General features: G+C 43.0%; 2 protein-coding genes across 5 annotated transcripts in view; both read left to right on the top strand.

Moving 5' to 3' along the window:
* Positions 1 to 14,825, top strand: part of PTPRR (protein tyrosine phosphatase receptor type R) — a 116,764-nt gene extending 101,939 nt beyond the window's left edge. For both annotated transcript variants that reach the window (XM_081211945.1, XM_081211946.1), the window contains exons 7-14: positions 150 to 336; positions 1,270 to 1,354; positions 2,305 to 2,384; positions 3,064 to 3,201; positions 8,998 to 9,108; positions 9,231 to 9,388; positions 11,302 to 11,415; positions 13,404 to 14,825. In XM_081211945.1, coding sequence (XP_081068071.1) covers positions 150 to 336; positions 1,270 to 1,354; positions 2,305 to 2,384; positions 3,064 to 3,201; positions 8,998 to 9,108; positions 9,231 to 9,388; positions 11,302 to 11,415; positions 13,404 to 13,497 — 967 coding nt within the window. In that variant the 3' untranslated portion in view covers positions 13,498 to 14,825. The remainder of the gene's footprint in view (positions 1 to 149; positions 337 to 1,269; positions 1,355 to 2,304; positions 2,385 to 3,063; positions 3,202 to 8,997; positions 9,109 to 9,230; positions 9,389 to 11,301; positions 11,416 to 13,403) is intronic.
* Positions 14,826 to 17,787: 2,962 nt separating this feature from the next.
* PTPRB (protein tyrosine phosphatase receptor type B) overlaps positions 17,788 to 27,029 on the top strand; it is a 77,294-nt gene continuing 68,052 nt past the window's right edge. For 2 of the 3 annotated variants that reach the window (XR_014012687.1, XM_081211933.1), the window contains exons 1-2: positions 17,788 to 17,894; positions 19,021 to 19,419. Coding sequence is in view for 1 of the 3 variants with exons in the window: in XM_081211933.1 (XP_081068059.1) it covers positions 17,819 to 17,894; positions 19,021 to 19,419 (475 nt within the window). In the remaining 2 variants the exon portion in view is untranslated. Of the gene's footprint in view, positions 17,895 to 19,020; positions 19,420 to 22,299; positions 22,411 to 27,029 lie in introns of those variants that run through there. The other variant, XR_014012688.1, reaches the window with a different exon arrangement.

Raw genomic sequence — 27,029 nt, forward strand, 5'->3', positions numbered from 1 at the left:
ATGTTTACTCCAATGGGACCTACTGCCCAGGAAGTATGTTTGGGATTGCAGCCCAAACTCCACACTCAACCTAGATCAAGTTTTAAAATAGCAGGTAAGGTCCTCATGAGATAAAGAGCTGATTCCACATCACTTGTTTTGTAACGCAGGCGAGGATCCAATGTATCGCTCACCTTGGATATGAGCAGCTTGGGCAGCATCGAACCTTTTGTAGCCGTGCCGACGCCAAGAGAAAAGGTTGCCATGGAGTACCTGCAGTCAGCCAGCCGGATCCTGACAAGACAGCAGTTGCAAGACACAGTGACAAGTTCTCATTTGCTCCAGACCGAATTTATGGTAAGTCTGTTGGCCTGTCATCACAACTAGCTCAAATCTGTGACCCTACTCTATGACTTAGCTTATTTTTATGTATTTATTTTAGAGAGTTTCTATGCTGCTTTTGCTTTCTGTTATGAATTGCCAAAGTGGTTTACCTATTAAATATAATGCAAGACCATATACTCAGAGGTATCCAGTTGTTAAAACCAAAAATCCAAACCACCAATATCAGAACAGCAAAAAAGTGACGACGACAAGAAGTACATTTCCCTCCTCTGTTCTGGTTGAAACCATCCAGCATCAGGGCCCACTGCTTGCTTACTGCCAGAGGAACGCTCTTCTGTACAATGGCCAGGTGGACACCTGTGAAGGCAGTCCAGCCAGCAGAGCCTCTTGCAGCTTGATGCAACTGGTCCTGATGAGCTAAGTCATCCCAAGGGAAATTGAATGCAGTAATATTTCCACACCTGCCACCCAGTAGTGGGCAGCGCACTGGGGCTGTGCTGTTTACCCGACCTCCTTGTGGCCCAATTGCTGCCTACTGGGAGGGAGACGGGAAGAAGTAAGGTGGCAACAAGGTCGGTGCGGTGCAAATGCACCAGCAGGAACACCAGATTAGCTCTGCCAGCATGTTTGCACCATGCCAACCTCCCCAGCAACTTTCCATCCCCTTCTGCAGCAGCTGCTTAGCCAGAGGGAGGACAAGTATGTGGCACAGCTCCACTGTGCCATCCACTATGAACATCCATCACCCTGGGAGAGGCCATTTTGAGCCAGAGAAATGGCAAGCGGGAATAAGACTAAGCACCCTGCCTTCCTCCCATTGCTGCTGTACTCAAAATTATAGTCTTTCAAGGCTGCTTTGTGGTTCCTTTCAGGCAAGTGGTAAGTGGCACTTTATAAAGGCTAATGTGACTTGATTATGGGTGTATGTGTTTCCTTCCTCTCTAGGAAATCCCCATGAATTTTGTGGATCCTAAAGAAATTGACATCCCTAGTCACGGAACTAAAAACCGCTATAAGACCATTCTTCCAAGTAAGTCCATTTAAACTGATGTTTTTATCCGCCTGCTATTTAATCCAGTGGTGCAGTCCTCCCTTTTCCTATCGCCAGTCCATTGCTGATGTCAGCCTTTCCATTCCCAACACTGGGTGTGCCTTTTGAACTAGGGCACCTGACAAGGGATGTGTGAAATGATGGCTTTTCTTTGAAAAGGGTTGTAGGCTGACAACCCCACCCTGTGCATTGCTGTGAAGTTCGCCAGTGACTTGTGTTAAAAGTTTTCCGTACTTCTGAATTATGATCTTTCTTTCCTGGGCTGGTCAGTTACCTAACCATAATGTGGCATGGTTCTTAATTTTAAAATGACAGAATTTTCTCTCCCTCCCACACACACACCTTTTTTCGGGGGGAAGGACCATGTGTTCTTTTGAGTTGTGGACCCTTCCTCCCCCCCCCCCCCGGTATTTATAGCTTATTGCAACATTATTTTCTTCAAAATTCATTGAGGTTTCTTCTTACTATTCATTAAATTTCTATACCACCCTTCAACCAAGGGTCACAATATAAAAACACAAAAATGCATACCATAGTAACAAGTGAAAACAATAATCCCTCCACACACAGGCTATTATTATTATTTACTCAATCAATTAGCACTATGCCTTTTGAATGTCTGGCTTCAATTGTACTGAAACTGATGCTGTAGATTTTCAGCCGACTCTAGAATGCAGCCAAACTCAAATTCACTGACCGGGGTGGCAAACCTGTGGTCTTCCAGGGGTTGATGGACATGGTAGCCAGAAGCCATGGTGCTTATGTTCTACCTCCACTGCATGCTGGGAATCACAAGAGAGGAGACTGCTATTCCCATCATTCTTGACCATTGGCCACCTCATCACCTATTCCTTTTCGTATGCTTCTGTAGCTCTTAAAGGTAAATGGATTTTCATTTTGATTTCCAAGTTTGTTTTTTCCCCTCCCAGATCCTGTAAGCAGAGTCTGTTTGAAACCAAAGAACCCAAGCGATGCTTTGAGCACCTACATAAATGCTAACTACATTCGGGTAAGTAAATCGATGTGAATTGTGTGAGGATTTACTTTCTTAAAGTTCATTTTCGTGCCTTCAATTTAGGAATACTTGATTCTTGTTTACCTAGGAAACTATCCAGCATTAGTTCCCTAGCTTTGCTGAATTAAAGGCCACCATGTTTCTCTTTACTTCTGCTCTCTGTCTACCCCAGGAACCCATGGGTTGCATTCAATGCTAGTCCTGCTCTAAGTAGACCCATTCGAATGAACAGGCATGACTGACTTAGGCCCATTTATTTCAAGGGGTCTACTCTGAGTAGGACCTGATTGGACAGGGAAATGCAGTAAAAAAAAAAAGATGGGATAAATGACTGATTAATCAGCAAGCATATAACCATCATACAAACAAATGAGGATAAAATCAGGAAGAATGCTCATTGTCAGATAGCCTCCCCACAAACATATCAGAGCAAATGTCCAGGAAAGAGCAGATAGCACCTAACCTTTGTGTGAGCTTTATGCAAGCAAATCACAATGAAAGCACAATAACAGATTGCCTGGAGGCACATTTAGATTATTGGTGCTTTAAGCTAAAGGGCTGTACAAGCTTTCTGTGTTAGCTCTCTTCCTTTTTAGGTGTCTGATTCTTTTATACAAATGAAGATCTTTAACTGTTAATTGTTCAAATGTAAGGTATCTTGTTTCTCACCCAGGGTTATGGTGGCCAGGAGAAGGCTTTCATCGCAACCCAGGGCCCGATGATTAATACAGTGAATGATTTCTGGCTGATGGTGTGGCAAGAGGACAGTCCTGTCATTGTTATGATCACAAAGCTGAAGGAGAAAAATGAGGTACGATTTCTCAGATGAGCCACTTGTGAAAACAACCCCTCCGAATGTGGAAACCAGCCAGTGCTGGGATCAAATGATCAAGACCCAGACGTCATCATGATGAATGCTATATACAACCGGAACCCATTGCCATGCAGGACATATTTGGGAGAAGAAAAAGCTAAGGTGTAAACCCTACGCAAATCTAGAGTGGAGGCCCTAAGATGGTTGGGTGGTGTCTTGGATGCCTCCTTCTGGCAACTCCGGCAGCCAAGCTGGTGCCAAGTGTATTTCTCTGCTTTCCTTTGGACCACATCAGCGAGGCCAAGAGGGTTTTGTTTTGTTGTTTTGTTTTGTTTTGTTTTGTTTTGTTTTGTTTTTTGGTCATCTGGGCAGCCCAGGACCTCCATACACACTTCCCAGATACACACTGCTCATTCTCCATACCTTGTGTCTGGACTTCTGCCTTCAAGTCCTACCTTGACAGCATAGTTGTATTGAAGCATGCAGGGTGGGTGGAGTGGGTACTGTGATCAGGAAGAGAGTCTATGTCAGGGTTTCCCAAACTTGTGTCTCCAGCTGTTTTTGGACTACAACTCCCATCACCCCTGACTACTGGTCCTGCTAGCTAAGGATGGTGTTAGTTGTAGTCCAGCAGGAGACCCAAGTTTGGAAACCCTGGTCTAGGCAATAGATTGAAGACCTATCTATTTAATTATTGCCCTGTCCAAAATATACTTAAAGGTAAATGTAAAGGGACCCCTGACCATTAGGTCCAGCCGTGGCCGACTCTGGGGTTGCGGCGCTCATCTCGCTTTATTGGCTGAGGGAGCCGGCGTACAGCTTCTGGGTCATGTGGCCAGCATGACTAAGCCGCTTCTGGCGAACCAGAGCAGCGCACAGATTCGAACCGCTGACTTTCTGATCGGCAAGTCCTAGGCTCTGTGGTTTGACCCACAGCGCCACCCGCATCCCTAGAATGCCCTTATTCCCCTCACTGAGCTACAATTCCCAAATTTTCCTGGGGAGATGCATTGATCGCTAAACCACGCTGGGAATTATAACACTGCCAGGGGAATAGGGTGTCTCCTTACAACTCTCAGCAACTAAACAAGCCACAGTTCTAAAAGATTGTATTCTAAGGGCACGTGAGATATCGTGAATTAAACAGATCTTTGACTGACCTGATAAGAATGCTTATAGAAACCTGTGATGGCCACCAACTTGGATTGATTTAAAAATGGTTGGACAGATTAATAGAGGATAAGGCTATCAAAGGATACTAGCTATGGTGGCTCTGTTCTGCCTAATGTTTCTAGATACCAGGTGCTGGAAGCAGTGGCGTAGCGTGGGGGGTGCAGGGGGGCCGGCCGCACCAGGCGCAACATCTGGGGGTTAGGGTTAGAGGGCGCAAATCCACGGGTTAGGGGGGCGCAAATTACTTGCCTTGCCCCGGGTGCTGACAACCCACGCTACGCCACTGGCTGGAAGCCACAGGAAAGCAGAGCACTCTTGTGCTGGGTACTGCTTGTGGGTTTCCTACAGCATCTGGTTGGCCCCTGTGAGAACAGGATGCTGAACTAGATGGGCCATTGGCCTGATCCAGCTGGCTCTTCTTACGTTCTTAAACCTATAATATGACCTAAAGTAGAAATATTTTCCCAAAGGAAATGCCAATTTTTTGAACACTTACATCTAACACTGCTTGAAAAGAATGACTTGAAAGGAACACCCAGTGGTTTCCAACATATCAGGAAGCCCTGTGTTTACCTGAATTGCCTAGGCTCCTTACAATATTGTTTATCTACATTGTCATGCACTGACAGTGGCAATTTCCTCCTAATAAAAGAAGGGGAGACGTCTTAAGTAGTTCCCAGCCTATATGGAGAAAGTCTGTGTTTACATGAGCTTCGGACATTCCGCTGAGAAACCCTGGCAAGAGTATTAAGGACTGTTGCGATGGTAGATGAATGATTCTGTCACCTTATTTGCTACTGGAAGCACAGAGGTTTGGGCACACGGTTGTTTTGCTATCTAAATGTCTGTCAGATATTCAGAGAGCAGGGGAAGGAAGGAAGGAGCAGCTGGAAAAGGACTGATGAATAAAAAAGAGAAGAGACAAAGCATCGAAATGGTGCTGAGCTGTGTAAAAGCTTTAATAAGAAATATATAATGCCTAAAGTGTTTCAGCTGACCCTTCCTTGAGGGTATCAGGCCTCACTGAAATACTCTAGCAAGTCATGAGGATTCATATCTTTGTTTGCTCATCAACTTTCAAAGAAGAGAGGGAGTTGTTTTTATTTGGAAAGTACTGGCATGGATAAAAATGTGCAAACCCCAGCACTCCACACAAAAAACCAAAACCCAAGCATTTTGAGTGGCTTACTGCTAAATCCATATTCGCCAGAGGAGAGAGTGCAGGCACCCCATCCGCATCTCTAGTTGCTTTCAATGAGACTTTAAAGCAGCTGATTGGAGCATTCTTTACTAATTTAGACCATTAATAGTCTGCCTCTCATTCAAAGAACTCAGGGCAGGCAACACAACAGAATCGAAAAGCATACAATATCTATATGAAAGAGAATAGAAACATTGGGGGAGACAAAAGAGCAGGAACATTATGTTGTTATCAGTAGCAGTTTTTACATAAGATCCGTAATGGCAGTAGACCCCAAACAGGCCTAAGAGCATCACCATCAGTGTGAGGTGCTCCTATTCAAGTTGGCAGCCACTCCATTTCACACCCGGCGCCTCCCCCCCCCCCCCATTTTCAATCTCCCTTTGTCCATTAGTCAGCATTCCATGCCTATTGAGCATGTTCATTCCTCGTTGTGTTGTTTTGTGGAGGTTTTCCCTTCCTTGGGTAGCTTCCCTGAATGTTTTCCCCTGCTTTTCCAAATCTTGGAGTTCCAGAACCTGATGGGTTACATTTGTTACTGTGGACTGAAGATAAGACTCCTCCCTTAGCCTTTTGTTTGTAGTCCGGTCTCAGGTTTTTTCCAAGCCAATTTTGATCTAATGCATTTGGCTGCTTTCTAGGTATTTCTTGATCTTGTAAATCACTCCCTTGTCCTTTATGGGGAGAAATGCTGATCCTATCACTGAGACAATTTCCTCGGTATATATATATTCAGTTTCAATTTTACCTTTTACTAATGAACGTAGGCCTGCTTTTCACTGGTGATTAATCTATTCGCTAGCAGGTGCACCAGTATTGCTGTAGTAGTAGTAGTAGTAGTAGTAGTAGTAGTAATAATAATAATAATAATAATAATAATAATAATCCTTAAACACTAGGTAGAAAGGGAAACAAGTGGATAAACCAATAAAAAGGACCAGCCTTGGTTTTCAATAGCAAGCCAATTATTACATAGGGATGTGCAGATATCTGTGGTTTTCATTTCCCCAAAGGGGGGGAAATGCATGTTTGCAGTTAGAGATAAGTGCCATGAATAAAGTACCTGGGTTATGAGAAATTTATCATGGTGCTGTTGTGGGGGGGGGGGGGGAAGGCAGCAGTGAAATGTTCAACAATTTAACCATTTTTACTGCAGTTGTGTAACAACGCAGAAGCATTGCCATGAAATGAAACTAGCCCAGAGTCTAGTTCTCAAACCTGCAGGTTTCATAGAGAAATGATCTGCAATTACAATCCAAAATAACTTGCAAAATGGATCCACAAGAGGAATGTTGCAAATTTCCCCCTCTCTGGTGTGGCTTTTACACCTTCAACAGCTGTATGAGGGCTTTCTAGCTCAAAGACGTAAGGGCAAGAAAGGTTTCACCTGTTGTTTTGGTCTGTTGGTTGGCTTTGTTGTTGTTTTTCCTTGTTGTTAAGCTGTTCCAGAAATAGAAAAGTGGTAACTGGGGTTCCCTACGACAATCTTTTCAGGGGACACTCAGGAGGCACAAAATGAGTGAGAAGTTTCTCAGCTTTTCCAAAAACTTAAGTGTGTGTTTGTTTTAAAAAAGAGGTGCATACAGCAACGGTGGGTAAAAGGTCTTTTCATGCACATAAGAATACAAAATAAAGAAATTCCTTCCAGTAGCACCTTAGAGACCAACTAAGTTTGTTATTGGTATGAGTTTTCGTGTGCATGCACACTTCTTCAGATACAAAAGCTCATACCAATAACAAACTTAGTTGGTCTCTAAGGTGCTACTGGAAGGATTTGTTTTGTTTTGTTTTGTTTTGTTTTGTTTCGACTGCAGCAGACCAACACGGCTACCTACCTGTAATAATAATACATGGTTAAAAAAAAAAATAGTCTTTTAGGCTGCAATCCTATACACATTTACCTAAGAGTAACCTCAACTGAATTCAGTAGGACTTATTTCTAAATAGTCAAGTATAGAATTGCACTGTAAAGGTAAAGGGACCCCTGACCATTAGGCCCAGTCGTGACCGACTCTGGGGTTGCAGCACTCATCTCACTTTATTGGCCGAGGAAGCCGGCATACAGTTTCCGGGTCATGTGGCCAGCATGACTAAGCCGCTTCTGGCAAACCAGAACAGCACACGGAAATGCCGTTTACCTTCCCACCGGAGCGGTACCTATTTATCTACTTGCACTTTGATGTGCTTTCGAACTGCCAGGTTGGCAGGAGCAGGGACCGAGCAAAGGGAGCTCACCCCGTCGCAGGGATTCAAACCGCCAGCCTTCTGATCGGCAAGCCCTAGGCTCTGTGGTTTAACCCACAGCTCCACCCGCCACATAATTTATTTCTTAGAAAGAGTCATGCTTAGTCTCTTTTTTATAATAGGACTTACTTCCAGTTCCATCCAGAGAGGATTGCAGCCTTAATATAGCAATTGGTTTTTAATCAAGACATTTATGTGCAGCATGAGATTTAAATAAAATAATTTCATAGGCACTGGTATAATAATGGGGCTTTTAAAAACGTGTAGGCAGTTGAAGAAGAAGCTGCTAACAGCTGAAGAATGTGTGGGGAAACTGGACTTTTATGAAAACTCAATGGAAAAGAAGTCAGGCAATATTCTGTGTTAGCTAAATGAATTTTGAACATACAGAGCTCCTATTTCTGATCTGTAACATTTCTTTTTTACAAATTGCATGTTGGTTCCCCACCACCACCACTTCTGTTATCTATTCACAAAACAAGGCGTGTAAAGGCAACTGTAATAAATTTGCAAAGTAATTAAAATGTGTTATGAATTTGAATCCAAGGTTTGCATCTAAAGTTCACAGGGAAAAGCCATGGTTGACTATTTTTTCTGGCATCATAAACCATTGACTTGGATCACTGGATTGCCCTCCAGATGTTGTTGGACCTCAACCCCCATCACCTCTCAGCACTGGCTATGATGGGAGTTGTAGGTCAACAACATCTGGAGACCAAAGTATCAGAAAGCCTCAGTTAAAGGTGTGTAGAGGGTGGAGATTATGAATCGTCATAAAATCTGTTTCCAAAAAAGTAAATCTCACTAAGGTGTGAAATGCTAGCATGTGCTGTAGGTGTGCTGTAGTGGGTCTGCATATGCATTTATGTGGGTGTGGGCTGGAGACAAGACACACACACACACCTTAGGGTAAGTACCATTGAACTCAAATGACATTTTTAAAAAGTCACCTGCAACTTCTCCCCAAAAAGCAAAGAGGGGACAAAACAGGGTCAGGTTCCAGAAAATGGAACTGCCCATGGGAAATAAGGACAATATTGGAAATATTGGTATTTATATTAAAAATTATATTGAAATATTCGCAGTTCTAACAAGGGAGTTATTCCATCGCCACTATCAAGCAAAACAGGGTTTGTTTGTTTTTAATCAAGCATTTTAAAATTTCTATTTTCCAGAAATGTGTGCTCTATTGGCCGGAGAAGAGAGGGATATATGGAAAAGTGGAAGTTCTTGTTAACAGTGTGCAAGAATGTGAGAATTACACTGTCCGTAACCTTACATTAAAGGTAATAAAAGTTCTGGTCATTTCTCGTCTCCTACCATATCTGCTCGTGTCTTCTTTTAACAAGTAATACAATTAAGAAAGCACTATTCGTGGTTCATCACCAGTGTACACGTTTATTTTCAGCAAGGAAGCCTTTCAAGACATGTCAAACATTACTGGTACACATCCTGGCCAGACCACAAAACTCCAGATAGTGCTCAGCCCCTTCTACAGCTCATGCTGGATGTTGAAGAGGACAGGGTGGGATCCGTTGGTAGAGGACCTGTAATTGTGCATTGCAGGTAATTTTCTTTCTTTCTTTCTTTCTTTCTTTCTTTCTTTCTTTCTTTTCTTTTCTTTTCTTTTCTTTTTTAAAAAGTTGTTTCTCTTTCAAATTCAGTGAAGTGGAATTTCTATAGGGGTGCTGGGGGGTTGGGATTCAGAAACCAAATCACTATGTAAAGTCACTGTTTGCTGCCATCTTCACATTTGATAGGAAGATAGAAAGCTTGTACTGGTTATTCCCATCCCAATGTAGCTAACAACATTTCTACTGAATTAGAATTGCAGTCGCAGAAATGTGTTTACCTTTACACCGTTGCTGTTCTGCCAAGGTGTTGCCTCAACTTTCCCCTCAGCATATCTCTATATGCTAATTTTTAACAAAGCAGAGAAATGTGCAGTTGCACATTCCCACCATGCTGGGGCAGGAAACCATTACAGTTTTGTTCTGTGGATCGCTGCTCAGTTATGAAAGGAGCAAACTGAAACATAAGCAAACCTAGAAAACTAGGAGGGAAATTGGCAGATTGAAGCACACCTTTCATGCTTTGAGGAAATGGCACATGTGTCACTCCTTGTCAGTGTTAACAGTGTCTAAATTCTGCTCCTCTTTTTGGAAAACAATTTTCCTCTTTTTTATGATTTCAAACATTATAGTCTCGTATGAATAGAAGGCAAGATCATCCCAGTGCCAGATTTACGTATAAGCTAAGCAAGCTATAGATTAGGGCCCCATTCTCTTGGGGGTCCCCCAAAAAAATTAAAGGGGAAAAAACCTGGAGGTACATTTCCAAAATATAAGACAAAAAATAAATGAAATAAAACCTACATACAGCAACAGGGTTTTGTGTTGTGTAGGCTCCAATGGTGTAAGTAATGGGCCCCTCCTGCTAGCCTGCTCCCTAAAATATCACTGGTTTGCTCATTTCTATATATAGGGTGCCTACATTCTCATGGATTGGTTGCATGGCAACCTATGTGTCAGGGAACTGACATCGGAGCTTGAGGCAGAGGGAAGGCTCTCAAATGATGCTGGAGAAGGGCCCAGCAGGGAGAGAGGCAGCTCCGCAGATGGGGAAGCAAATCAGCGCAACACCAGGGATATAGAGGGGCTGATGGGGGAATCGGCGAGAGGGCTCCAGGACTCTTCACCAGACACCAGCGGGGAGAGCACGGGTCCTCCGCTACCCACGCCCACCCTGCACAGAAGGCTTCCGCGCAGAGAGAGTAGGAGGAGACTGGGTGTCAAACAACTTTTATGTTGGAAAAGATTTAAGAAACGCCCACTGACGGATTCTGCTAGCGACTGAGGCAGCCACGAATTGAAGGGCTGTCCAGACAGAAAGGTTTAACAAGGCAACATAACCAGGAGAGGCAGCAACTTACGCACGAGCAACCCCATACCCATTACACTATGCAAATGGCTTTAGATACCTATTAGGTCCATAAATTACCATATAGCATATATTCAACACAAAAAAACGGTGGCAATTTATTGTTGACAAAGGACAGCTGGACATATAAAGGGCCCCATTACCTTCAGTAGCGGAGGGCCTCATCAAACCTAAATCCGGCCCTGATCATCCCTCATAGTATAGGGCAGGGGGGATGATTTCAAAGTGAGTTTATAAGGATATATTAAAACCAACGAAAGAACCATTTTAAAGAAGAACCCTGCCTCAGCATAATCAGGGCCATATGTGTTTTTACAGAATAGAAACCTGAAAATGCCAATCTACTAATTCACCAAGCATTAATATTTTCTGCTAAGTGTGTGTGTGGGGGGGTGAAATATGAACCAATAAGATTATCCTGGGCTCACCATTCCTTCTTCTCCATGGGTAGAACTTTGACAGATGATGGAAGATGATAATGACTGACATTTTTGTCCCTTTGATCTTTGGTGTGGCTTTTTTCTTTTTAAAACTTTCAGTGCTGGAATAGGAAGGACTGGATGTTTTATTGCTACCGCAATTGGTTGTCATCAGCTGAAGGAAGAAGGAGTTGTTGACGCATTAAGCATTGTCTGCCAACTTCGTTTGGACAGGTAAGATGATGCCACATGCAAAATCCATCTGCAGTCCCAGTCCTGGTCATTTCTCCCACCCAACACTATTTGCCAAAACATCAAAGAGATGGAGATTCGTTCATGCATTGCCGTCATCATATCTAGTTTGGCCCTTAGGGAATCATTCTAGGAACAAACTCACTTTTGTGTATAATGAAGACTCAATAAATTCATTTGGAGTAGGAATGGAGATAAATTTGGTTTGGTTTGCAATAGCTAATTCACACTTTCGGATATAATATGTGAGCCAGAACTTGGATAGCCTTCCAAATTTGCACATCTCCAAAATTTTGTGATGCAATTCCTGAACCAAAATATGTGTACAAAAATGGGTATTTGTAGGGACAGTATGCTTTAAAATGCAGGCACCGGTGGATATAAAGTACAAAAATCCATTATATTAGGAAATTTGCTTGCAGAAATGTGTTTATTAGTCAAAACAGCCTGCGAAGATGTGTATATTAGTAGAAATGCACACTAAAATGCTGAATAATTTTTGCGAGGTCTTTTCTGTTGTTGCTTTTTAACACAAACCGATGCATAAATACAGCAAACAGAGGTCAAGGCAAGAAAAAGTAGTAGAAATGGAGACAAAGTGAAATGGACAGATTCGCCCATCCCTAGCTTAGGAGTTTTTGAAGAAAAATATTAAAAAGCAACTTCAACAGACTGCAATTTTCAGCAGACAAATGGTGGTGGTGGTAGGATTAGTACTTAATTCTTTCCCTGCCTTCCCTTTTAGTATAGGTCCTTGTTTGATAGCGGTGCAGAAACTCCAGGGTACTTTTGCAGTGACTTTTAACACATTTGTCATAGGTGTCCACACACTATACTTTTATGGTCAAAACCAAATAAGAATGGCACTGCCGAAAGCTGCAGTCGGTGAGTCACTGCTGCAGAATTTCTTCTGTGTCAGCTGGTAAGGCAGGAAGTCTGGGAGGCGTTAGAAAAAGGACAGGAAAACCTGCACTTTGTACATGTGCCCCTACGGTCACAATAGGTCACATATTTAGTGTAAGAATGAAAATGCATTGACACTGGGAGCCAGGTTTTGATTTGCTGCTACGTTTTAAGACGCACGTTGCTCCGTCCAAATTAATTTGGAATAAATAGTTCGGTGGCTGAGGCGCTGCACGTTGCAAAAAGAGGAAGCAAAACCTGACAGTGTAATTTTAGATTTTCATAGCATGAAATATAAAATGCAGCAGATTGTCTGCAGACATCCATCTTTAACATTACGTTTCTGCTCATTTGGGGCTGATACAGTACCCCATATGAAACCTCGTTAGACAGAAATGAAAAGTAATGTGAACCTACACACCATGAGCCAGAGATGAGAAATTTCTGACCCTCCAAATATTTGTTGGACTAATAATAATAATAATTATTATTATTATTTATATCCCGCCCTCGGCAGCCGAAGCCGGGCTCAGGGCGGCTAACAACAATAAAATAGTACAACATTCTAAAATCATTTCATTATAAAATTAATTCAACTCAAATTGATGGCAACCATTAGGCTAAAGTTCTGTGAAGATTGCCAAAGGAGGGAGTCAGGCTGTGCCCTGACCAAAGGCCTGGTGGAACAGCTCTGTCTTGCAGGCCCTGCGGAAAGATGTCAAATCCCGCAGAGCCCTAGTCTCTTGTGACAGAGCGTTCCACCAGATTGGAGCCACAGCCGAAAAAGCCCTGGCTCTAGTTGAGGCCAGCCTAACCTCTCTGTGGCCTGGGACCTTCAGGATGTTTTTGTTTAAAGACCGTAAGTTCCTCTGTGGGACATACCAGGAGATGCTCCCAGCATCCCTGTTGGCCATGCTGACTGGACCTGATGGGAACTGGAGCTCAATAACATCTGAATGGCTATGCCATTAGCAGTGATACCCCTATAAGCTCTCTGGGGTGGCGGGAACTATTCTGTCACTAAAGGTACTTGCCATCTCTTTCCACCTCCCCCTTTTTCCCCCCAGAGGTGGAATGGTCCAAACCAGTGAACAGTATGAATTTGTGCATCATGCGCTGAACCTGTACGAAAGCAGGCCATCTGCTGAAGCTGTCCAGTGAAACCAAGAAGGAAGAAGCAAATATGTTGATCTCTCTTGGGGTAATTTGATTCGTTACCTACCAGCAACTTCTTCAAGGAGTTTACAGCCGTGAAGAGGAGTGGCGCTGCAGCCAACTTGTAAAAGGAATGTGGATGGTTAAAAACAAAAGCATACAAGATTGACGGACCTTTGTCTTGAATGTATTGTGAGTTCCCTGAACCAGTTTTTAAATGAAGGTTAATGTACTGGTGTTACATTTGGATTTCACATATATATCTTATGGAGGATTTGTTTCTGTATTAGTGGGATCTGCCACACAGAATGTATGTAACGTATGTTTGTATGTTCTACAATAGATGGACTTGGGAAATTCCACTGAAGAAATGTGTACAAATGCTTTAACGTTTGCAACAACAAAAAGTCTGTCTTGTGAATAGGCTGTCAGGTGTTCTACTGTACCTGTTAAGTGCTATTACCTATTATGTGGTAAACTTTATTCCGAGCCTTTTATGATTCTTGCCAATTATGATTCTTGGTCAATTATTGGCTTCAAATGGAAACAAATATTTTTTAAAAAGCATTCAGAAGAAAAGCCCATTGTTTTTGAAACTATTCGAAATCAGTTAGGTTTTTTATATGACAGCTCCTAAGTTGTCTTATACGACAACTCCCAAGTACTCTTAGATATTTAAGTGTGTATAGTAAATTCTGTAAAGCATTGTGGAACACAATGGCTGCCACACAAAGGGAGTGTTTCCTGTGCGAGCCTGACTGAAACAAATAAAAGTTATAAAAGAAATCCTGTGTTTCAATTGAGGTTGCTGTACCCTTGTGGACTTCTCTTTCGCTTCATTGGGGCTTGCACAAGTGACATTTCCAGTGGATTGAGCCCAGTGTCTTTTTTCCAATGTTGATGTATATATTTGATACTGTCGATTGTCTTAGAAGCTGCTTTTTGCTCCAGGACAGAATCCGGTGTATTTGTAAATCTCGTGAGTCGTTTTAATTTTTAAAAAAGAAACTTTGTAACATATACTAAATGGTAAGAATTTTAAATATTTGCCTGTCTTTTACCAAAAGCTTTTTTTTAAAAAAAAAAAATCAAGTTCCATTTATTGTAATGAGATGGATGGGTGTTCAGGGGAACACAAACTAGAATGGACCATGAGGATCTTGGTGTTTTCTTCTTTTTATCTTCGCAGTGATCAGTTTGTAAAGACAAAAAAGTATCGCTGGAACCCCCCATTTGGCAAGAACTGAGGAGTCTCAGCATAGGATTTGATAATGAGTTTCTAAAGCAGTTATGTTACCTTTGCTTCATCCAACCAATAAACTTGATACAAAATATTTAAAGGTGTCTATATTTTCCTCATGTTATTTCACCGATTACCAGCCAATTTTCTCCCTCAGCAAGCCCATGAAACTCAGGTCTGTCTCTTAGCTTCATGTTGAAGTGATACTCATCTCGGAATACCCCGCTCTGGGCATTTTACTTCCCACAGTACCCTGTAATATGCTCCTTCCTCTGGTCTACCTAGGCCTAATCCAAGATGTCTTTTCTGCTTGAGGTGAAGGACAAATTGACCTCCTTAATTCCATGTACAAAACATAGTCTCATTGGCATCTGAGCCTTACCGTGCCCTCCAGTGCACCCTGGGCAGCGGCGTAGCGTGGGTTATCAGCACCCGGGGCAAGGCAAGTAATTTGCGCCCCCTAACCCGGGGCAAGGCAAGTACAGTAATTTACTCTCCCAAGCAGCAGCAGCGAGGCTTCTCTTTCCCCCGCGCTCTCCTGGAGCTGCCTCTTTTCTTTCCTTTTTTCCCTTTCTCCAAGGCTTTTCGATTTCTCTCCTTAATTGATTCCTCCTCCACACCGCAGCGTTTCCTGGCTGCTTCCCCCCCCCCTTTCCCCTCTCTCTCCTCCTCGCTCTGCTTGCCTTGCGGCGCCCTGAGGAGACTCCGCTCTCCTTTTTGACCAGGCGAGGTGGAAAAGTCTCTTCCCGCCCCCTGCTCGGCTCGGCTCACTACCCAGGCAGCCAGTGGAGAGAGAGCCGCAATTACCATAAAGCTCCTCTCCCTCCGCTTCGCCAAGCTGTCAAAGCCCCAGCAGCAGCGGCAACGGCAACAGCAGGCGCAGCCAGACCCCCGCCAGCCAGCCAGCCAGCCCGCCCGCCCGCCCGCCCGGCTTCCTCTCCTTTTTTTGCCCGCGGCAGAAGGCTTCGCTCTCCCCCTTCCGCGACCTCCTCGCCAAGCCGAGCGAGCGCGGGCTCCCTAACCCGTGGATTTTAGTAGGGGCAGAGAGCTGCTAGTGCGAGCGCGCCCCCCGCCCATGTTGCGCCCGGTGCGGCCGGCACCCCTGGCACCCCCCACGCTACGCCACTGACCCTGGGGCAGCAGACTAGTTTCCGACGGCCTGTAGGACAGGACTCATCACAGCACACATAGCTTTGTCCTCCAACACCTCACCACTTGTACCCAAACCAGCATCAGCTGTTAAAGGTGCCCTCCCCACTCTGTCTAATGGTAGGGCTGGCTCTGGGCCATCTCCTCGGCTGGCAGAAAGTGGTGTAAGGCCATTGGTGAGCTCATAGGGCCTTCCCCTGAAACATTTTCTGCAATTTCAGCTGAGTACTTCAGTGTTCAACCTGCAGTGCAGAAATCTCCCCTCTGGATGTGAGCGCTACGGAAGTTGACACACCCATCTTTAAAGATATGTGAAAGTAGTATTAGCTAAAGATGAGGCAATTAGCCAGAGCCAAGGGTGCAAGGTACCTCAGGATTATACATGGGTAGGGGCGAAATGAGACTCAGTTTGCATTTAAAGGCTACCTAATCTGCACTTTCTGAAACAAAATGTGAACTGAAACACAGCCGTCCTTCAAAGTCACGCTTCTCCAAATTTGTGATGCCGTTCTCCAGCCAATGTGTCAAAAATGCCTATATTAGGGGAAAGTGTACATAGAAATGATTACATTACTGAAAATAACATACACAAATGCATTATATTAAGAGAAACCACCTTGCAAAAATGTGTATTTTAGGCAAAATTGTATACCCAAATGTGGATATTAGAATAAATCTGCACTAAAATACTGATTAATTTTTGTGAGGCCTTTTTAAAATAGCAATTGTGTGGAATTGTGAAGAACTGAATTTAAGATTGAGAAAATGAGAAACAGAGAGAAACCAGAGAGATATAGCAGAGATAGACATGGGTATATCTTGGTGGGTAGATTGAGAGACATGTACATGTCTTCCTGGAACAAAGGAAGAAGCCCTAAGATTTACAGTTCTGCACTCAGAAGGGGCAGATGTTGCATAAAAGTGTTCCATCCATCTGGACAAGATAGGATCAAAAAAAGGATACAGTGGTACCTCTGTTTTCAAACATCTCGTACGTTTCGGTTTTCAAACACCGTAAACCCAGAAGTTAATACTTCGGTTTTTTAACATGCCTTGGAAGTCAAACATGCCACACGGCTTCTGCTGAGTTCAAGATCTGGAGGCCTAGCTGTTGGCTATTGAGTTTTCGGTTTTCGAACATTTTGGAACTCGAACGGTCTTCTGGAATGGATTACTTTCGAAAACCAAGGTACCACTGTGCAACTGAGAGAATAATCAGAATTCAGTGTCGTGGCCTTCCTTGCATGCTGGCTTCCTAATACAAAAGGTCCAAGCCATTGACATCAATTAAACTCACAATAGGAGTGTTCACACATGACATTCAACAAGTGTTCAGTTTGTGTACCTGGGTTCAGAACAGCTGAGCTGTCCAAATCTGTGAGTGTCCATTCTTTCACACAAGCACTTATACACCCATAGGGACAATATAATGTGTGAATAAGCCTAATGGGAGAGACTTCTGGGTGTGAGTCAAACGTGGTATCTAATCACGTGGCGCTCCTGGATAGATTCATAACATATCATTATACAAGCTTGAGTGTTTACAGAACAACATAGTATATATTTACATCGGCCAATCAAGAATACCTGCAGACACAGAATGGTTTACAGACAGGCAATTAAAGGAAATTATAGCCCCTTTTCCTCTGCTGAGTTTTCAAAGATGCTTAAGCCCTGTATTTGTTTTTGAAATGTACCCCTCTTTTGCTTGTGTTTTGCCTAGCCAGGACAGATAGCTAGTGCATACTGAAGAATCGTATGAAACGACAAAGTGGTATAAAAAACCCAAAAAAAACAATTGAATAGAAGGAAGTGTTCGTCACTGACATTTTCCTCCTGTGAAGGCACATTTCCTTCCTAGCCTTCGCTTCACTTATCTAGGGTATGCATTTTTCTAAAAAGAAAAAAAAATGAGCGAGAGAGAAAGAGAAAGAAGCAATGGGAGTTGTTAGAAGAAAAATGGAGAGTTTATTTCACATTCTAATTTCTACCTGCCTGGCTTTTGGGATCTCTGGTAAGTACAACTCCCCTTCAGATTTTTGTGTTTCTTGCTTGTTCTGGCCGTGGTTCCCAAGAGTTCCTGGGAGTTTCCCCTGAGCTGCTGAAAGGGAATGATTTCCGTGCTTCAGTTTATACAATAAGGGAGAGAGGCATTGGCCGAGTAAAACCCGAGATTGTTTAGGTTCCAATCAAAAAAAGGAAATAAACTTTCTTTTGAATCATTGCTTCATTCTTTGAGAAGTCCTCCCCACTGGACACTCTCTTTGGTCCATGTTCATTTGTGAGGGACTTTGAGACTTTATCCATGTTTTGTGCAGGCAAGTTATAAAATCAGAAGCTTTTACAGATACATTTTTGCTAGAACTTATCATAATATAAATCATTCCACAGCTAATTACAGATGAAACACAGAAAAAGGGAGCAGCCAGGCATATTCTTTAGCTGAAGATGGGGCTCATCACCGAAGAGCTGAAATTGTATTTATTCCATGCTGTAAAATATGGGATGGGAAAGAACTTATTTTGTGATGCAAGGGAGTGATGCCTTGTGATTTTGTGATTCCAGAGTCTAATCACTGCTGTATACATGGCATGAATCCAGTCATTATTGCAAAGCAGTGAATGGAAACCGCATTGCAATGAGCAGCATAAGTCAGGGAGTTTATATTAATAACACCATATCTTAGGTTTATATGAAGTAAACGGAGCCCAAGGGCAAAAGAAGCAGAGACAGATTCGAAAACACTTTCAAGCAAATAGTTTGCATGTTGCAAACCAGTTTTTTAAAGGATTATTAAGGGTTCGACTTATTACTTCATTGTGAAATGAAAACATGGGCAGTTAATGGCTTGGTTTGATTCCCCCCCCCCCCGCTCTGAGTGGAATTAAGTTTAGGGAATCCACAGAAGTATGCAGAAAGTCGGTACACCATGATCCCAAACCTCCTTTTGACACAACTGTGAACTTTCTTTTTACCATGATTTGTAGGCGAGTGCCACAACAGAAAGATAGTGAGATGATAATGGTTATGGAAATGGGTTATCACACTTGTGGCGCTTGTATGGTTGCTATTGTTTCTGTTCTGTGAACCTTAACATATACTCTGTCCCATTTGTATGGGTTCTTCATTTCCCCTCTCAGGTGGTTTTCTTATTATCCATGAGCTAAAACAGCAATGTATTTATGAGAGCAATAAAACAGTATATGTGGGAACATGCAACCTGACCAATATAAACCAGCAGTGGAGATGGATGAAGAATGAAAAGCTCCTCCATGTTAGATCTGGCCAATGTCTGGCTATCAGCAGGTTTAAGGCGGCCCATTCACGCAAAGCCATCACCACCAACTGCTCTGAGGCACCCAGTTGGACCTGTCACAGCAGGGAAGGACTCCTTGAGGTGAAAAACAGCTTTCTGTTCCTCAAGAAACAAGGCTCGGCGGTAGTAGTGAAGATGGGGAGGAAATATCTTCATAGTTGGAAGAGAATTGACGTCAACAAGAAGGGAGAGACTCTCCATGACAACCTGTGCTCAAAGAATGGTAAGCCACTCCTCCGAATATGCTTCCCATAAGTGTGTCTTGCGCTGAAGTTTTTGTTTTGTTTTGCATTTATATCATTTTTTCAAAGTAGTGTATGTGGTTCTTCTCCCTCCTTCCCTCCAACAGCCCTGTGAGGTAGGTTAGGCTGAGAGGCAGTGATTGGCCCAAGGTCACCCAGTCAACTTCATGGCCCTGTCTACATTGGCATTTAAGTAACATGACTTGCACTAATAAAAAGCCATTAAGGGTAGCTTCAAAGCCACATTTTAAAGGAAAGGAATAAAATGTCTCTTCCTCGTATGTTTAGGTATTTTTAGCCTGTCGGGTGCTTTCTTAGCTGAAAGCCAGTATGGGGTAATAGTATGAGTGTCAGACTAGGAGCTGGGAGACCAGGGTTCAAATACCGACTCAGCCATGAAGTTCACTAGATGCCTTTGCGCCAATCACTGCCTCTCAGCCTAAGCTACCTCACAGAGTTGTTGTGGGGATTAAAAGAGCAGGGAGGAACCATGTATGCCACCTCGAATACCTTGGAGGAGAAGGTGGGATATAAATTTAATAAATAATAAGACAAATTCTCGTATTTGGCCCTTTGGCACTCTGAAATAGCTTTTAAATGGCCTTTCTTGGTTTTATTGTTTTGTTTATTGTTGTGTGTAGGCCTGATACAGTCTGCAAAAAAAGAAGTATACAAATTACACAACATCCCCTCTTAAAACATTTCATCACAGAAATGAAGAGTCAAAAATCAGCAATCTGTTAAAAACAAAATCAAGCAACAGTAGTGGTGCATAGGCAGGTATATCTTCACAAACATAAGCTCCTCAGTTGTTTGTTCATCTGATATTAAATAGCATTTACAAGCACTTAGTAATCCTAATAATAAGCAGGTAATTTAGAACTGTATTATTTATTTTAATAATTTAAATGCTGCTTAGTACTATAGTTTCTAAGCAGGATAAAATAGAAGAAATACAGGGGAAATTCACACAAAAAATTGACCTACAGACCCATTTCTCATTTTCCAATATTGTTAACATGTTTTATTTCATTTTAAATATAATTTTCCAAAGTTTTGTTATCTGGCAACAGTTCTTCAAAATTTTACACTTGAGTGAAAAAAACTCAGGACGTCTGGTTCCCCCCTGCTGCCACCAAAGTTCTGTTAAAGACCTCTCCAAGAAAATACACAATGACCCTTTGTCGTCTTGATAGTGTTGCTTTCCCATTGGGTGAATTGACAAGAAATTTTATGATAAGAACAAATTCAGTAAAAATTGCGTTGGTTGAAATTCTTCTGTAAGGTTCTTAGCCTTAAGAAAAGGTGCTGGAATGTTTCCTGAAATGTGTTATACATGCAATGCGACAAATGTAATATACCACAATGTGCAACTTACATAGCATAAATGTACTGTCATTTAAACCTATTTTTAGGACAGTCATAATTCCTTCGCTGAGAATTTCATAATTATTAGGCCCGATATTTCTACCATATCATCAGTGTGGGGCACCTTACAGAGTTTTACAGAGACAGGTGCCTGCCATCAAGGAACTTATCTTATCTGAAAGATAAGTCAGCCAAGGGGAGTTGGTCATATGGTAGCACTTTTAGAAGAAATGTAATATACTTATGGGATGCGGGTGGCGCTGTGGGTAAAACCTCAGCACCTAGGGCTTGCCGATCGCATGGTCGGCGGTTCGAATCCCCGCGGCGGGGTGAGCTCCCGTCGCTCGGTCCCAGCGCCTGCCAACCTAGCAGTTCGAAAGCACCCCTAAGTGCAAGTAGATAATAGGTACCGCTTTATAGCGGGAAGGTAAACGGCGTTTCCGTGTGCTGCGCTGGTCTGGCTCGCCAGAGCAGCTTCATCACGCTGGCCACGTGACCCGGAAGTGTCTCCGGACAGCGCTGGCCCCCGGCCTCTAGAGTGAGATGAGCACGCAACCCCAGAGTCGGACACGACTGGCCCGTATGGGCAGGGGTACCTTTAGCTTTTTAATATAATTATGTGTTGATATATTTAGTAATTAGGTTACTAAATGGTCAGTAACTTCATACTTAGTATGGTTTTAAAAGGTATAGAATGTATCTTTTCTCCACTAGACCCTCACCTGCTTTCTTGAAGCTTGTTACCAGCTTCCCTTCAGATGCATCAAGGAGGCAGGTGCAGCCTGATTGGCTCTCCCTAGCTAGTTGGTGTCATCTAGAGCAGGGTTCCCCAACCTTGGGTCTCCAGCTGTTTTTTGGACTACAATTCCCATCATCCTTAGCTAGCAAGACCAGTGGCCAGGGATATTGGGAATCTGCCTCATGGGTCAAATCTGTCAGAACTGCCCACCTGTCAAAATCTCTCATTCCCATAGGAGCAAAGGTGGGCTTAAAGGGGAAGAGGGTGGAGATTGGAAAGCAAGTGAGGCAGTCTCAACCACCATCCTCAGCACAGATCTGAGTACAAGGAAGTTTAGCTTTAAATCAGAGGCAGTGTAAAATGCTTCTGATAAAAACTTGCTGTTCTTCTATCAAGGGCATCCTACTTTTAAGCAGTGTGAGGTGGCCACCCAGTTAAGTATAGTACTATATTTCACTGAAATGGTAAATGCTTGTGTGCCTTACTTTGTGTTTAAATCTGATTAGTTGGTAACTGAATTCTAGAGAGTTCTCTAGTAGTTCTCATGTGATTGGCTAACAGGGGTCACATGGGAGGTATATAACGATGGAGAGACTCCATTTTATGGGAAGCAAGATGACTGTGTTTTAGAATCCACTGCGAACACAGCTAAGTTGAATAGAGTGTTAGAGTGCTTCTCTGCTTGAAAGAAAGACAGGAAAGGTTCAGGAGAAGGTAAAAGTGGTAATCTCTCAAAGGATCTGCAAGGCATGGCCTAACTGAAATACAGAAGGTTAAGTACTGAGCTCTGGAAAGAGAGAAAAATGCAACTGTTTGGAAGTTAGAAGAAGAGAATGAAAGCCCATGCTTGGACAAGCATGTGACTGTAAATATTACCTTTTAATTCATCTATAAGTTTCTGCAAGTTAAATGTTTGAATGTTAAAATCTGGATATTGGTTTAATTTCCGAAGAAGGGTGTCAGTCATATCTATGATATGAGCTTCTTAGCTGTGATTTCGCTACTCTTACTTCAACACATCTTAGGCAGCAGATACTGGGGGCTGGTCGTTGCCGCCCCTTGGTCCATTTATCGTGAGCTCCCTGGCCACTACAACCTGCTGGGTCCGCGCCCTGGTATTGGTGATGCTTGCTTGTTGCTGTCCTGGCTTGGCTGAACATGTTACCTTCTCTTCACACAAAACAGGCTGCACCACTGGGAAAGTTCCCTGGTTCAGAAAGCAGGCAGGTGGCTGTCAACCCATGCCACAGACTCCAGCAAGCACCACATCTGCATATATTTTGCCTGCTCATGTGCATGCCGGTGCCACTGTTGCCACATTACGGTATTTGTTTGGGTGGGCAGTGAGCAGGCACCAAGTGGAGCAATAAGCAAATGCCAGCAAAGTGTTAGAGGACAGTACTGTGTTTGCCACGTGGTCTGTTCTGCTTCCCCCAGGACAGATGTGAGGTCCAAGATCAAGAGCTACTGGGTGGAAGTTGGGCCCAGCCTTTTCTAAATAAGACCATGCATACAATTTCTGGATGCAGTCTTAAGTTATAGCCACAGGGTTAGATTCAAAGACTATTCAAGGCATGTGAAGGAGTATTCAGTTTCTTTGAACTTTTCTCCTTGCTAAAAACATTTTATGATTTTTAAAACACCATTCCTATATCTACTTACCTGGAAGTAAGCCCCACTAAATTCCAGGAGCTTTACCTCTAAGCAGACATTCATTGAATTGCATTGTAAATATTTATGTTAGCCTTAGGGATAAACCTGAGAAATTAAGGGAGCAGTTGTGAGGAGTACCATCAATAATATTGGCAAACTGAAATCCAGAAGACATTTCAGTAGATCAACCTGTTAGAAAGCAGTCAGGACATCGAGTTGTATCACCAACAGTGCAATCCTATCCATGTCTACTCAGAAGGCATGGCCCATCCCATTCTGCTGCCTGAGGAGAAATGGGAAGTTGCCCCCCCCCTGCCGAAGCCCCCCTTACCTGGGCTGTGCAGTGGTGCCTGCCAAGGGGCGGTGGCAAGTTCTGGCAAGGTCTCACGAGATCTTAAAAGAGCTTGCAGAGCTCTGTGGAAGCCAGTGGTGCTGCTCCACAAGCAGTAGAGCTGGGGAGGCTGGTGAGGCGCCCACAAGGGTGGGGCACCCATTTGAAATCCCACCACCCAAGGTGGTGGCCTCAGCTAGCTTTGTTGGTGGGCCGGCACTGCTCAGTGGTAAGCCCCTTTGAATTCAACAGGGATTAGTTCCAAGTAAATGGATATAGATTTTCAGCCTTTGCACTCCTATACCTTTAAATCAGTGCCATACCACTTCAAACAGTCAAAGCATCCTGTGAACTGCAGTTTGTTCAGGGTGCTGAGAGTTGTTAGGAGACCCTCTATTCCCCTCACCATGCTACAATTCTCAGCATCCTCTGGGAAAACAGGAATGGTCTTTAAGCCACTCTGAGAATTGTAGCACTCTGTATGTAGTGCATAAGGGGTTTCAATGAACCTCCTTCTGAGTAGGCATGGCTATGATTTTGCTGTAAATCTTATCAGCATTGCACAAATTTTGAGACTCAACATATTTATATAACTTGGGAAAGGACTTATTTGTTTAAACTGTTATTTGCAATTTGTCCTTAAAAAAATAGCTTGCTAGCTAAATTTGTGGAGTGGATAGTTCACAAAGCATAGAGAAGGAACAATCGTCCAGTGGTTGCAAATGCAATCCTTATCTTATTTTAAAAGCTAACTTATTTCATTTTTTGTTTTATTTGAAAAGCAACTCTACATATTATTTATTGACTAAATTGTACTCTGATTAGGAGACTAATATTTTTTTTAAATCCCCCAAAAGAATCCTCATTTCGACTAAGAAAAAAAATTATCAGACACCAAGTGTGACATGAGTCATTTTACTCGTACTTTATATCCTCCCTTTGTTTTGTCTGCAGTCTTAAGTAGACAAAACAGAGGATAAGCGAAAAGGATATAGCATAATAGCTAAATGACTGGTGTGCCTTTGGAAGGCATGGTGATAAGAATGCACTTACAGTTTCTCCTAAATAGTCCAGCTATGACTCAACGAGCCCAATTATGAGAGCAAAGTTGTGATCCAATGAGCCCCATTACATACAAAGGCATGTGTGTGCACAATAAGGGTTGTGACTTCACTATTTCTATAACGATGGTGGTGATGTGCATATCCAGTGGTATCCTTTGACCGATGTTCAGCAGAATAAAGAGGGAAGCAATTTTCTGTGATTCCCCTTCTCCCCTGTACCTTCACGCCTTTCTAAATCTGCTCTGGATGATCCCTAAACTTTCAGAGCAGTTTTAGCTGGGTGTGGGCTGGGATGGGGGAGAAAATTGATTCTGTTTGTATCTAAGCTGAACCTCCCAAATTTGCATTTTCAGGTACTATCAAAGAACCAAAACACAACCATCCTTTAAAATTCGTACTTCCCTGAATTTTGCAATGCAGTTCTTCAGGCAATTACTGTGTACAAAAAAATACATATACTGCAGTAAACCATGCACAAAAATGTATGTATCATTGAAAATAACATTAACATGCATCGTATTAAGAAAATTGCTTGGTAAAAATGTGTATAAAGGTAAAATTGCATATATATATATATATATATATATATGCAGGTTTTGGTGTCTTCGGGTGTCTTCCCGTGTAAGAGTTGGGGTGTCTAGGCGACGTTTCGACGAGGTCTCACTCGTCATCTTCAGGCTGGTGCTTTCGGCTTCTTGTTACTAGAACAGAGCAGGGTCTCAGTGTTTGAGTTCCTATAAATACTGTTGAGGGGGTGTGGTGTATAGCCTCCAACGTTCTGGGCAGAGAGGAAGTTCCCAGGTTAATGTGCCTTTTCTTCTTTTGTTCATTAATTACTTGAGGGATATCTTGAGTGATTACTTGAGTGATATTCTGAGTACCACTTAGGAGGGTCATTAGGTGTGGATTAGTTGCTAAAGCTTTCGTGTCTTGACCTCTTGAGCTTGTGAAGAGTTTTTCTGAGAAGATGGCTGTACTGCACTTAGTTGTGCTCTGGCTTGGCTTCGTGTATAGGGGCGAGCTGTGGTTTTGTGCCCTGTGCCAGCCAGATCTGTGTAGGGATTGCAGGGGGGTGCAGCATCCGGAGGTGCCACTATGGTTTGGCTACTGGATGGTGTCTGTAATTTATCTGTGGAGAGGGTCTGGGTTTGGGTCTGGTGTGGTTGATTGGAGATGGCGTTCTGTGTGCCTCTGGTTCTGGTGTCGGTTTTTGTGGGGAGGGCTAATTTCCAGATGTCTGGCAGGCGGGACGTGTCGTCACGCTTGTTCATGTTGTGAGGGTGTTTCTCTATCTCGATGGCTTCCATGATTATTCTCTTGTGGTGATGTTCCATGTTAAAGAGCAATTTGGAATCTGCAAAATTAATTTCGTGTCCTGTTTCTTTCATGTGTTGGTAAAGAGAGGAAGTTTTTTCTTCTTTTTTGACGGCATTCTTGTGTTCTGCGATACGTGCATTTATTCGTCTGTTTGTTTGTCCAATGTACGTGGCTGGGCAGACTTTGCAGGGTATTTCATAGACCCCTTGGTTTTCTAACTGGATTTTATCTTTTGGGTTTCTGAGGATATTGGCTATTTTTGGGTTGGTGCAAAAGGCTGTTTTGATATTGTGTTTATGGAGGATTTTGCTAATTTTATCTGTAGTGCCCTTGATATAAGGAAGGAGGGCCATGCCATTGTTTTCTTCTGTGTCTTGGTTTTTGGGGGGTGTTTCTTTTTGGATTAGCTTTGTAACCCTGTTTTGCTGGTATCCGTTGGCGATTAACACATTTGAGAGATTCTGTAACTCAGTTGTCAAGTGGTCTTTGTCAGCCAGGCGTTTGGTTCTGGAGATGAGAGTCTTGGCTACGGAGTTTATTTGTGCAGGGTGGTGGTGTGATTGTGCATGTAAGTAGCGGTTGGTGTGTGTTTTTTTCCGGTAGATAGTGTGTCCTAGGGAGCCATCAGGTTTTTTGTAGATTAGGACGTCAAGGAAGGGAAGTTGGTTGTTGGCTTCTATTTCCATAGTGAATTGTATTTTGGGGTGTAGGCTGTTGAGATGTGTGAGGAAGCTATCTAGTTTTTCCTTCCCGTGTGGCCAAATTACAAATTACATGCACAATCACACCACCACCCTGCACAAATAAACTCCGTAGCCAAGACTCTCATCTCCAGAACCAAACGCCTGGCTGACAAAGACCACTTGACAACTGAGTTACAGAATCTCTCAAATGTGTTAATCGCCAACGGATACCAGCAAAACAGGGTTACAAAGCTAATCCAAAAAGAAACACCCCCCAAAAACCAAGACACAGAAGAAAACAATGGCATGGCCCTCCTTCCTTATATCAAGGGCACTACAGATAAAATTAGCAAAATCCTCCATAAACACAATATCAAAACAGCCTTTTGCACCAACCCAAAAATAGCCAATATCCTCAGAAACCCAAAAGATAAAA

The sequence above is a fragment of the Podarcis bocagei genome (genome assembly GCF_964188305.1).
Source record: "Podarcis bocagei genome assembly, chromosome: 10".
Classification (NCBI taxonomy): Eukaryota; Metazoa; Chordata; class Lepidosauria; order Squamata; family Lacertidae; genus Podarcis; species Podarcis bocagei.